General features: G+C 33.1%; 2 protein-coding genes across 2 annotated transcripts; both read left to right on the forward strand.

Annotated features, from left to right (window-relative positions):
* The first annotated feature begins 1347 nt into the window (after positions 1-1347).
* Positions 1348-4475, forward strand: LOC127879373 (uncharacterized). The gene is made up of 2 exons (XM_052426151.1): positions 1348-1576; positions 2505-4475. The coding sequence occupies exons 1-2, from the start codon at positions 1459-1461 to the stop codon at positions 3365-3367; spliced, it is 981 nt and encodes a 326-aa protein (XP_052282111.1). The 5' UTR covers positions 1348-1458; the 3' UTR covers positions 3368-4475.
* Positions 4476-7371: 2896 nt separating this feature from the next.
* Positions 7372-10230, forward strand: LOC127879458 (uncharacterized). Its single transcript, XM_052426309.1, has 2 exons — positions 7372-7766; positions 8165-10230. The coding sequence occupies exons 1-2, from the start codon at positions 7382-7384 to the stop codon at positions 9451-9453; spliced, it is 1674 nt and encodes a 557-aa protein (XP_052282269.1). The 5' UTR covers positions 7372-7381; the 3' UTR covers positions 9454-10230.
* Positions 10231-14623: the final 4393 nt, after the last annotated feature.

The following is a 14623-nucleotide window of genomic DNA, read 5'->3' on the forward strand; positions in this document are numbered from 1 at the left end:
CTCCAGTGTCAACAATTAAATAATCCTACAACTGGGTAGGTCTAAATGGCTTTATTGTAAACTTTGTATATAATCAAAAGTATTTTATGTTTTAAATATTCTTCTTGATTATAAAGCGTTCGGAATGTTCCGCATTTTCTATTTTAGGGCTGCGTATATCTTTAAAACAATCATAACTACGGTGAGAACCAATCTTGTTATTTATTATTTTATATTTTCAAGTTTTAAGATATTGGGTTATAATATTTTTACTTTAAGCTCAGACATACAAATGCACGGACACACGGACGGTTGCATTTCAATATGTCTTCCTGGCACATGTGGCGCATAAAAAAAGACACAGAATATGTTCAAACTCCCTACTATAATTTAACACAAACATGTCATAAAAATTCCATTTGTTTCATTTCCTATAACAAATATTTATCACGTGTATATTAATATAAATAGAACAAAAAGAACGCACTAAATTCCATACATGGTGAATGACTTCAACACATTGGAATGTTAACTATGTATCAAAAGAGCTAAAAATAACCAACAGATAATTTTAAAAGAAATATTATATGATGGTTCGCCATGTTTTTTCGCAATACAGGTTTATCCAACTGCATGTTATAATCAATAAGTCTTCTTATAAGGTAAAAGCTTTCAACTGAGATGTAATAGGCTATCAAATAAAAAATAGTATTATGATATAATTGTGCATTTTAAACTTAACCCTTATACAAAGTGACAAAATAAAAACAAAACAAAACACACGTGCATCACGTCGAACGTGAATGGTAACGATGTTTTTTAAACAGACATCGCTAAGTACATTATTTCTAGTATAATTCTAGTTTTTTTTTATCAGATGTGGCATTATTGTATGCAATTCATACATTAAACCGACATTTAACTGACGAAAGTGATATAGTTAGGTCAAACAGGTTAGATAAAAAAATGAAGTTAACAACTTTATTGCAAAATCCTAGCTTAATACAAACTAATGTGGCGTAATCGAGACTTGAAAACAACACGAAGTGCTTCGGATTGCAGAACAATTTTAAACTAAGGCTATTCAAGAAATATTTAAACAATTTAAAGAATTGTACTGAAGTTCTTATCTTGAATTGAGAGAGTTAAATTACACGACAAATATCGGAAGCGAATACCGTTAACAAAAGAATGAATATTGGAATCCCAAATATATGATACCCATGAAATAATCGTTGTATTTGAATGTCATGATTGCAAACCATGCTTAACTATGCGGTAAACCATCTTGATATTTAAACTTTTTTAAGCTCGCATCGAAGGGACATACACGTGTACATCTTATTGTGAACACTGTGATTTGATATTCAATTTTAAGGGGACTGAAATATTAAGGGGGGGGGGTCAATTTATGTGATAAAGAAATATACAAGTGACTTTCGATGTAGACAGACTTTTCAAGACTACTCTAGCAGCCACATGGATAACACAGAGATGAAAAAGACAAGTGTAACGAAGGCGCATTCATTCAGTGTTCAACCTACGATAAAGTACAGCAGGCTACAGAGGACGAGCGTGTCGGATCCATTGCTGAAAGGTTCTTTTTACATTTCAATATAACATTCAGACTATATATAAAAATATAAATAATTAAACTCAACAAATACTATCCGGAGAGGAATGCGAATCATGTAGTCTGCTACTTAAGGCATAATACTAATTGCCGATGTAGTAATATTGTATAAGAATTGAGTCTAAAAATATTGGAATAAACGCATCGTAATTCTTTGAATTTTAATTTTGATTGATATGAATCAATTTAGTGAATTTGATTAAAAGGACAGCTTCACTTGTTTGATTAATATATTAAACGTCAGCAGACAAACTGTACAATTATTGAATCCCCGAAAAAAACGATGGAAGTGAAATTTGTATCGTTTATTCTACATTTTGTTATTAAATATAAGAACATGTTCAGAGGAGGTAATCACATGATAGGAAAGATTGCGACGCCCATGCCGAGACAGTTATTTTCCGCCGTTTTATACCAATTATTAATTTTATTTAATTTTTAAGTGACGCTTACTTTCCAGCCATGTCATTTTAAAAGTGATTAATGTTTATTTCGTGTTAACATTCGGTTTATAGCTCGACTTTACAACTTTTAACTCACAATTTTCTAAGTGGAGCTGTAATTAGGTAATCCCGCACAGAAATTTCGCAACGAGTAAAGTCGAGATATAGAGCGAATATTAATACGAAATAAACGTTAGTTAATTTCTTGCTAATATGGCTGGAATGTGAGCGGCATTAAAAAATCAATACACGTAATAAAGTGTATTAAATGGCAAAACACACCTTCCTCGGAATGGACGTCGCCTACTTGACTATCGCGTGATTACCCCTGTGATGTTAAAGTTAACGAAATTGTTCTAGTAATTAAATAGTAAGAGCGTTCAGTCAATAAAAAAGTCCATAAAGTCATAAAATACAAAAATAAACTTCAAGTTATTTTTTATTTGAAGCTCAAATTGAACAGCACGAAGCGTTTAGAAGAGAATGCTTGTCGAAAGCAATACAGTGTAACCTGCCTGACATAGTGGACAGAACCAAACCACACAAGCGCATTCCAATACCCGAAGGACTGAGCGATGAGGAGATTTCCTTTATTCAAAGCAGAAGTATAAGGAAAAACAACAATTTAAGGAAGCTATTAACGGTGCTTGTGAAGAAAGATTTCGTGACAATGACTAGATGGGTTAGAAGTAATTTGGACGAAGGTGTTCAACAGATGATACAAAACACCTATGATGAATTCCGTGATGAGGAACTCAATACAAGCAAATTTAGATGTCTACGCTGTAGAATAACCCTAGTCACATGCGTTAGCCATGTGGCAGACGCATTGAAAAGTGCAGAAATTTTATCGGATGAACTATATTTAAAGGTCATAGATACCGATCTCAAGGTAGGGGCTCAAAAAATAGTTTGGAATAATGTCTTTGAAGAATGTGCATGCTCACAGAGTCACAAAAGAGTGCATTGTGCCTTCTTGGCTGTTTTCTATAACCTAATTGACAAAAGTACGGGTAAAGTAAAGAGAGATTACGAAGCTATATATGATGACATTTCAAAGCTTAATTCCGATTCCAAAGACCTACTATTATGCCAATGTCAAAAACTATGCTCATCAGCATTTCACCCTGTATCATGTGTCAAGCTTTACACGACAAGTAATCTGTCTCACAGTTCAAACCAAACATCGCACGCGTCTGGCTCTTCACATACTTTTTTGAAAGAAACAACGGTACCTGAGCCATTGGTGGTGTCAGAAAAACTAGGAAATCAAACACCTGCTAAAAACATGATTCAAAAATATCAGATTTAACACTAATGTCACCTCAGTCGGAATCAAGTATTTCCTCAGAATGTTCAATGTCGACTGGAAGCAGTGTCTACAACGGAAGCGTTGATATGTCTGAAGAGGATATTGGAAAGTCGAAAAACACTTCAGATGTGCACTGTTCGGCTTTTAACAACAGACGAGCGAAAAGAAAGGACAGACACATGACGTCAACACATAATGGGAACCATGCTGACGTGATAAGGAACGCGTCGTTACGATTAATGCCTGTAATGAGCTTAGGAAAGCCTTCTTCCGCAAGTACGAGTAATCACTGTAATCAGCGCGTATCCAAAACAAGAATAATAGCCAAAGCGGAAGACCGCAGACAATTTTTGGAAATAAATAACGCTAAAAGCGTGTACGTTGGCAGTTCTGTGGTTCATGTCAATGATAGTGATTCATCAAATGAATAGTCGGAAATCTGTGCAGCAATAAGAGATTTTGAAGAACATGTAACTAAATGGGGTTTAGTATTAACATTGCACCGCTATTTTAAAGCCAACATACATATACATTGTAATTAAAATGATCGGTTATTTAATTGGCGAACATCATTGGTATACAATAGAGGGATAAGTCGATTGTGCTTTATGTACTTTTGTGTGTTTAAAAGATCTATAATGATTCCGATGTCGTTATGATATTTTAAGAAAATTATTCAGTGAACAGTATCCCTGTTAAAGTACTTGCTGGGTACAATGTAATGATAACTGAAAAACTGAAAATGTATATTAATGAATGACATACATAAATGATATGATGTGTGTATGTGAATCGCAGTTTAAAATGTACACAATATACCAGTATGGTACTCTGATCGCTTTTACATATCGTTTTATTTTGTAGCACTCAACTTAAAAAGGCAACATTTACGCCATTGACAAAATACAATGAATTTACAGTTTTGCGGGAATAACCAATGATTCTATGCGACAAGCTTTGTTTAGTTTATAGTTTAGTTTGCATATAATTCCATGAACGTTTGATATTCTCACGAATCATAAGTAATGTAACATGTTACTTAAGATCAATTAAGAGTGCTCAAAAAGGATGCAATCCATTTATATCAAGGGACGTTTTGCATGAATAAATACTCATTTCATTAAACGTTCTGTTGTTTTTGAATGCTTTGTTATTATTTTGACAACACATTTTAAAATGAATATTTTAACTAGTAATTTGCTTATTTAGTGTTCCAAAATCCCAGATTATATTAGAAGGGAAGTAGTCGTACCAATACCAGCTACCTGACGTGACAACATAGGGGGGTGGGGGGTTGGAGTTGATAAACAAATGTTAATAATCGACTGCTGTTATTATATATAATGCATAATTTTAACTGAATAAGAAGCCAAGCCATGACAACGTTTATTTTAATTATTCTCCTGTAGAAAGATAAATGTACAAACAGCTTGACATTTCATAGCATATAGGTCAAGACGTCTCGAGAAATGTAGTTTGTGATGTTAAACCCATTTATTTTAGCTCGATTGCATCCAAAGCTGAAGTCTTAATGAAAAGGTATCAAGACCGTTTCTTGGGTAGAATTTTGTGAATTTGGTTGAGATCTAAAGCTCCCGACAGTCGGGACGAGCACATGTAATATTTATGTGAGGACATATAATACTTATATGTTATGCACATTAAATGTAATGTTTTTTTTTATAATTAAGATTCACCCAATTCTCTTATGGACATTTATTTCTGATCAAGTAAGGAATAGATGTGTTGAAAATAGTATTTAAAAAAACTACTGCGAGGACGACGATCAGCAAAATTCGACACGTCTTCCTTGAGATCTAGGACGGCGTCAATGTCCTTGTGCGTAACAGAGATCAAGATACAGAAGCTTCTTTTTAATTTAGTTCATTTCAGATTGTTGAGTATACATTTTTACAGCAAAGAAAACCATTGCGTAGTACTTGTTTATAATTGTCTTTTGGTGTCATATTGTGTGTTGTGTACTCTGCTACGTGGTTTGTGTGAAAGTAAAACTTGTTTATACCGTAAAGAGAATACTCTGCGTTTATTTAACTGTGATACAAACATGCACATATCTATATTTAGATACAGGTCATTTGAAATTCCATTTTCATTAAAACAATTTTGGAATCCCAAACGTAATATTTTCGTCACTCCAAACAAATGTACGTTAATTATATTGTTAACGTTGGACTGAGGATCTCGGAATAGATTCGAGGTTTAAATATCTTCTTGAGACTGATATTTAAACGATAAACGCATAAAGGATATGACACTTGGTTGCAAACCATAATCATTACAAGAGCTCAACAATTTCTCGAAAACATGGCCAACTATTGTTAGTAAGATTATATAGAGGTATGGTCTGAAATCACGAGTGTTGCGCTTTATAGGACAATTATTGCATACCCATGGCATTGGAAGTATTGTTCAAAGAATTGATTACCTAAACGAGTATATTTAATACAATGTAATTACTATACATTATATTTCAAGATATGAATATAATCTTCAACGGGGTATTTAAGAAGTGTATACAATATTTAAAAACACGGGATGAAATAACCGCAAGACTGAACTAGATGCGAAACTAATAAACGAAGAATTGTCTTAAGTAACGCTCGTTAAATAATCCTAGTAAGTCGACGATAAACTTTAAAGGAAATTGACAAAATTACATACAACTCTGTAATATGTATGATCATATAAACAATATGAAACCGCATATGGCTTGCTGTTAAAATGATATGAAGTATATTACGGTGAAGAGTAAGCGAATTTCCTGTAATAAAGAACTTTTTATTCTTCGACTATACAAAACGTAACCATCCACTAAAATGGTGATGTATTTCCATTTAAATTTTCACCAGCACAAGACATTAATTGTGTAAGTCCACACTTTCAGAAAGGACATATATCTTACTATTTGCTCATGTCCGTCCGTGTGTCCTAATCAGCACGTGAACTTGCTCAACTGGGTAAGTTCGGCCAAGTCGTTATGGTCATTTTAACAACCCATTCACATTTTAATCTTGTGTCTCTTAAACGAAAAGTATTTCTAATACAGAGATAAAATGTCAACAAACACATTAACCAGTACAAAATAAACTACATACAAATTAGAAATGGGGAATATATGGATGACAAAAATGCTATCTGATACCTTATACTACATGTGCTGTAAGTGTAATTGACGTAAAATATGACATTAACAATACATAAAAAGTGTCTCATTTATAATCAGTTAAACGATATCTTATTATTTGTTCAAAGATTCATATGATTAACAGTTTTAATTAAACGACCGTTCATCCAGTCTATGTAAAAATGGACGATTAAAAGATTCGACGTACTGGTTCGTTTATTTGTTCGTGTGTTGAATTGTTCTTGAATGCGTGACAATCAAGCTCAGACATAAAATAACCGTTGTTTAAATATATATTTACTTAATCAATATTTTAAAAGAACAATATACCCATGTTGGAGGTATTTTAAAATGACACGCACTATATTTAATTACGTTGTGTCCCCGTACACGGTAATGATCACTATCATGTTTCACAAAGCATACAGATATCAATGAGCTGTGGAATGCAAAGAAACGCGGAGTTACCGTTGTGTTACTATTTAGGAACCTGCTTTTATATTAAACGTTCAATCAGTAAACAGAATACGTGTTAAAAGGACTAAAAAACTACTAGCATTGAATGTCATATATATCGCCGTTTTCATATTTGGAACTCAACAGGTGTTCGTCAAATTTACTTTTCAATACGAATATAACAGACAGCATACAATGATCGGATATATATTTTCATTAAACGTGTTATCGTTTACTAAATGACAAATAACTAATAAGTTCATATTCTTAACAGCTATTTAAGTTAAATCATATACAATTTGACTAATATATTTGAATAACTTGTCTTTTCATATACACACAAAAATAATCCAGAAAAAAGGAAACTATTAAAATATATATTAACACACATTACATAAGATATATGAACAATTATGGCGGAACACTTAACGACTTTAGATAAGATTTGTAACCTTCTGGAATCCTTGAAGACAGAATTTAAACGTGTAAGTGATAGACAAAGAGAACAAGACGTAGAGATAAGATCACTTCTAGCAGTAATTAGGGTCAATGACGACACATCTTTCGATAACAATGCTGACAAAACAAATACATCTGAGTGCTGCAAATCAGAAACGAAGAAAGCACAACAAGCTGTGATGGACAACTTTATTAATAAAGTTCGAGCAGAAATGAGCAAAATGAGCGTCGCTCATGTAAAGCAGAAAACAAATCTGACAAAGTCGCATTCATTCAGTGAAAGACCTACAAGAAAAAAGATCGCCAGCAGAACAAGTGTTTCGGATCCGCTCCTTAAAGGTATGTTCTTCAATTATCTAATATGATCGTTATTGTGTAAAATAATATACTTTTACTGTATTTTTATAAGAACGTCATTTATTTAAGTATTTATTGTTTTTCTGTATTCAAACCAATGTTGAAAAGTCGAATCTTTATAAGCTAATTACTAATTTACGAATTATTGTCAATTGATTTTAAAACACATGCAACGACTTATTTGTCGCATTTAAACAATACAAAGCATTTTTTTAAAGTGCGCATCGCACTTTAATGGAAAGCACATTCGAAAGCTAAAGCTTCGTGGATCTTGCTGATTGTTTGAAAATATGGATCTGTATGGCTTCTCATTCTAAAATTATCGTAAATAATATTTGTTTTATAAACAAAATATCATCTTACGTTTTCTTCGATTAAAGATGAAAAAGAGAAACACGAAGCATTTAGAACGGTATGCTTGTCGAAGTCTATTCAACGTCATCTCACGGACATAATAGAAAACACCACCGCGCACAAGAGAATACCCCTACCTGATTGGCTGAGCGCTGAGGAAATAACATTCATTCAAAAGAAACGACAAAGACGAAATAACAACTTAAGGAAATTTCTAATGATTCTTAGGAGAAAAGACTTTGGTACAATGTACCAATGGGTACATAATAATCTAGATCAAAAATTAAAACAGATGATATTGGAAACTTTTAACGAATTCTGCGACGAAGACCTAAATAAGACCAAATATAGATGTCTTCGATGTCGGATGAGTTTGGTCACCTGCGTAACAAAAGTTGCAGATCAATTAAAAAGTGTTGGGATTTTGTCGGATGAACTTTATTTGAACATAATTGATACTCATATTAAGACTGGTTCTCAGGAAACACTTTGGGATTCTATTTTTGAAGAATGCAAACAATCCCAAAGTATACAAATAGGTAACTGTGCATTTAAAGTATCTTTCGGTAGTCTTATTGCTAGCGGTAAAGAGGCAGAATTATCTGATTATAAGGCAATATATTGTTCTATATCGAGTCTGAATGGGGCTTCCAATGATTTGCTTGTCTGCAAATGCAGTGACCTCTGTTCAAAATCGCTACATCCAGTATCATGTGTCAAAAGTTTTGCAATGAGCACAGACCAATGTGCTTCGTTTTCAAACAGTCTAACTGGTCGAACACGGTACTGTGAGAGAGACAAAGAGCTGCAACATGTATCGAACAATAAGACAATAACACAACCATCAAAGGTAAAGTCAGGGCTATTTCAAAGAACACTTCATATTCCTAATGCTGATCCTACAAATACGTTCTCAGACTCTAGCATTTCTTCACCGAGCTCTCAATCCTCTGGAAGCAGTGATATTCAAGGTAACAGTGAACTTTCAACAGAAGAAGATGTGATTTCGATAAAGGAACCTGTCGATACAATGGAAAGAGTTCAAAGGAAACGAGTTGAAAGACGACGTTCAGCAAGGATTTTCACGCATAACGAAAATCATAAGGTTCCTTTTCAGCAACAGTCGTTGCGATCGGAATCGGCTTCGTCACTGGTTGGAAGTCAACGCCTGACATCTGCGGCTAAACACCCTCAAATAATTAAAACAACAGACATTATGAACAAGACAGAAGATCACAAACAATGTTTTGACATACAGGCTAAAAACGTGTTCGTTCAAAGTGCTGTGAAAAAATACGGAAAAATAGATGGATAAATATAATTGTTTTGAAAACATTTCGAACGTTGTTGAATAAAATAAGTTACCAGACAGAACCAAACAAACTACTTCGAAAGTGTGAGACTTCCAAATCATGGTTTTACATATACATCTGGTGATTTTGTAAAACATACTTTATCACTTTAACGTACATTGATTCAGGGGATTTTGTTTATGTTGTTTGCAAAGTTAACCAGGTGTTTCTTAGTTTTGCAGCGCAATCCATTAATTTTTGTAAGCTATTAAAATGTAACAACATTACAAATACTTCGAGTTTTGTTCTCAAGAAAGATGTATGTCTTTTATTATTACATGTATATTATATGTACATTTATTGTGTTTGTTGTTTTATTAAATAAGACTGCTATGGTATTAAATACGTTATATTATCACACGATATGCTTAACAGATTTAATTGTGAGGCTAATAAATGCCTCTGCTTTGGTGACACGAACAGCATACGACATTTCACTTTCATGTGTATCAAGCTGTCTCTTTTTGTCATTTTGTGAAGAACAAATTTATAATTTAAATGGGTATAACGTTCAAATTCATGATCAACATTGACGATGGTGTGCTTTCAAATAGCATTTAAATACATGTATGCAATATTTTATACAGCGGAAAGTCATTGTTCTCCTGTTAGAATAGTTGCAGACGAAAATTCTTCGTACAAGTATGTCTTAGAAAAAGTGTGTATGTATTACTTGAGAATTTTATTCTACGTCGTATAATTATGTCGTTGGTGCTTTAACATGCATTCACGTATGAACATTTGTTCGCCCTTATTTGGTAATTTTCTCTTGTTCGTTTATGACTTGCAGGACAAGGCTTTGCAAATACCGGTTTTAAATGTAACTTAAGTTTCCGTAAATAGTATCATTTAGTGGTGTTCTGCGTGTTAAATGTGACTGCTTTGTTTGTTGTCAACATGATCTTGAACAGAATTACATTGATTTAAATATATCAAGGTTTTGTCTCGTTTATTAGCAAATACTTTGATTTATTTACACTCATTACTAAACTTTAGCGTACGTATTGTTTATAATGACAAAGACTTTGTGTATAAACAGACAGCTCGAATGACACCAAAGGCGTTGGCTTTTTAAAACTTTTAAATTGGTATGATAAAGTTTAGTTATGGAAAAATGATACCTCTAGATTATGTCATGGACCTATTGTACAGTATAGCTGATGACATAGAATATATGGTAATTTACGAAGCCATTTATACGAAAACAATTGTTTTCTTTTTTCCGATTTGAAAAGCTGAGGTCATTATTTTACTTACATACAAAAACAGATTGAATCCTTATAATTTAAGGTTAATGAATGGTATTCATTTATAGTTGTTTATGTCACTGAGTGAGTGCTTCATTACTTAGACGTGTTTTGTTGTTGTGTTTCATATCGAATTGGATTGAGGACATCTATATATATATCGACGATCGTGAATCCAAACTAACAGTAAATAATAATAATAATAGATTAACCAATTTATTTATAAATAATGACTAAATGACACTTATCTAATATGCATTAAATTCAGTAATGTTTGTTTCTTGAGCAAGACGATGTCAGACTGTATTACGAACGATATGTGTCCAGATTTCGCATAGTCATAGCCACGCTAGGAAAACAATACGATACGACCCACCATAAATCAGCCGTAGTATTAAACTTTGTTTGGTCGGTTCAGTACACACGCCTTAATATTTAAAAGCGTGATACATGTTGCACAAACATTACAAACAGAATGAAAGAACCGGTAGTAAACAAACCCGACAAGAAAACTTAATAAATAGCTGGTCTTTGAAACATAAATTCAGCCCCAGTGTTGAAGTCTACTCAGTAGACTAACCAGAGATAATTGACAACTCAAAGCTTTAGTAATTATCACAAATGATCAGTAACATATTACCACAAGGAAGTATCCACTAAATCAAATGATTATATTTGTTTGCTGCAATTAATTCTGTTAAATCATTACTGATGGCTGTCTTAATCAAAGCGCTGAAGGCGCTAAAGTTGTTTGCTATTGCATAATTTAAGACGCAATTCATTTTTCAAAATTAATCGCAAGTTTAAAATGAACACACGCCATTCACATTTATGAAGTTTCTGTCATTACGCACGGGTCGAGCTTTGTGTGCACAATTTATCATCCTATTTATTTCATAGAGATAACTTAAACAAAATAAAAACATGGCCTCTTTGGACGTTCTGAAAGCATAGAAAGTATGATGAAAATGGTAGTGAGAACTGAATATAAAGACAATTTGCAATCACCATCATAATAAATGAATACTGTTAAATACCTATCTCCCTAAGCATACAATTTCACTTTACAAAACTTTTGATTTTTGACATCATACAAAATTCAAAAATATACAAGAAGATCATTGATGAAAATAAAAAATAAATAAATCTGCGAGCAATACATTTTACTCACGAATTAGGTAGTCATCAAGACAGCCCTCTTGACCTGTACATTGTTGTTTATGCATTACTTGTAACCCTAGCAGTTCACACGGTGTCAACAACTCTTACCTAAACATAGGTATAGAGCACTAATGGCAGTCTAATGCGCTTTGTTTTGGCGTTTTACTCAGCTTTTCATCTTAATGACTTTAACATAACGCCATATTGAAACTCGATTGTGACCTTGTCACGCTTAACTCCTCAATTGACAGACAATATTTATTGCAGATTTCGTGCACATAGAAACACTTCGTTGAAAACCTTGTTTAAATAGAACAAGGAGAAATAAAAAAAGTACCACAACACGTAACTTTGCGAAGCTTGTAAGACAACTTGAATGAGATATAAACTTAACACGATCCTTACTTATACAATTTGCATGATGATAGCTTTCAGTCATACATGTATTCATGTAGCCTTTCAAAGAATGTTAACCTGGCTGCATGTTATAATAATAATAAGTCAATAATTTAAAACTGAACTCTAATTGTTGAGTGTCAATATAACAAACTTACAAAAATGTATTTCGAGCACAATCGTTATAAACTTTTTCCACAAAAAGCAATTGAAACAGTTTGAAGCTATTAGTTTTATAAATTTAAACATTACAAATGCCAGCCAGTGTTATCTTTTATGCCGAACTTAAATGTTGATGACTTTGCCACACACTAACTTTACAACGTGCTACGGCAGATGAAAACAGTTTCAAGTTTGTCCAAATGTATCTTTTGGACTTATGTTCTTACCAGTTTCTCGAAGATTAGGCAATAAATGGTGCCTTTAGAGTGTGCAGAATCTTTGCCTATCATTTGACCCAGTGATCTGTGTTTTTTTACCCAATCTCCAACTCAGCCGATATATCATTAGGGCAAATATACTGACCAATTTTCATGAAGCCAACTGATGTCGATGAACAAAATGCATTCATAAAAGCTTACCATGATAATTGTTTGCTTAGGTGAGCTAAAAGCAAGAATATTAAGACATTAACTTATTTAAAACCAGCAAATTTATTGAATTAATATCTCCGCAAAATACATTTTGTTTGTGGATGGATGCAAAATCCCTTGATAAACGGTAAAATCAACTTTAAAGTAATTGTTTGTATGAATTATAATTCCCCTCATTGATTACACACACATGATGCTTCATGTTGATATTGTGTAGCCTAACTGAAATATAGCCCTGAAAAGTTACTTCATAAAAACAAAAACAAAGGGCAGTCACTCTTATTTTAGTAAACATAGGGTTATGGTTCTTGTTCAATGCAATTCTCCTCATTGATGTCTATACACACATTTAGCATGCAGCTTCTCCTCATTGATATCCATACACCCATGAAGTTTAATGTTGAAATCGCGTATGGTATCTGAGATATGCCTGCAAAGTAACATCATACAAAATCCAAAGGGCAATAACTCTTATTTAAGAAAGAAACGGTTATTATTATTGAGTAGTGCAGTTTTCATCAATGATATCTACACACCCATGAAGCTTCATGTTGATATCTTATATAGTTTCTGAGATATAGCCCTTACAAAATGTGTGACAGACAGACGGACTGAGTAACGGACAACGCCAATTATACATCCCTCCTCCTTTGGTGGGGGATGCGGATATGATATATATATAAACTTATGAAGTTTCATGTTAATATCATATATAGTTTTTGAGTTTTGAGATACAGCCCCTAAAAATTGTGTGACAGACGGATGGACGGAGAGACCGACAGACTGCCAACGTCAATTCTATATCCCCCCGCTTTTCAGAGGAGGTGGGGGATAATGACAAATCATTTGGATGAGATTCTCTATTTGTACCATATGTACCATTGTTGTATGTACGTGTACAAATAACATTTAGAAAGAATGCAGTCAGCTCCATGGCACAAGATATAAATTCACGATTGCAAACAATTTATTCATATATGCATCATACAATTATAATCATACAACTCAATTTTGCATTTTACACCATAAAAATATACATGTATTGCACTACATAATAATAACAATAACCACCATGGTTTTGCAAACATACATTTCATACACATGATGATAGGCAAAAAGCTATAAGATCATTTATCTCTTTGTGAAAAGGCTTAGTTTTTTGTAACACATTCCAAGTTAAACTTGTCACAGTATTGACAAATGTCCCTGAAGTCTCAAGAAGTACTATGTAACAAGAAATAACAATTAAACAAGAGCTGTCAGAAGACAGCGCGCTCGACTTTTCCAGTGCTTGACAGTATAATGTAAGCCATCCTGGGGAAATTGTTCTTATTCAATAAGGTCAAGGTAATATAGTCATATCCTAACTGGAAGAGGACCATAATTGAAACATATTGATTGCTTATGTGTTAAAGAAGTGGTACATTATAGACGATTCTGAGTTCAGGTGTATTTTCCACAATCTATTGAACATTTGTAAAGACATAAAACAAACTAATAAGATTATATTTCAAGTTTGATAGCAAAAGCTTGGGTGGGATGGTTGGACGGTCTTTCAAAAATAAAATAATAAAAATAGAAATTGGTGTTTTTTAACCATGTTTAAAAAAATTGTGTGTGGAGGTGGGGGTGGGAGATGGGGAATAATGTGGGGGTTTGGTCATTTATTATATGATATTTAAAAAAGAAGAAAAGTTTATTTATTTATTTATATTTTTTTTTTTGGGGGGGGGGGG

This window comes from Dreissena polymorpha, chromosome 4, assembly GCF_020536995.1.
Source record: "Dreissena polymorpha isolate Duluth1 chromosome 4, UMN_Dpol_1.0, whole genome shotgun sequence".
NCBI lineage: Eukaryota > Metazoa > Mollusca > Bivalvia > Myida > Dreissenidae > Dreissena > Dreissena polymorpha.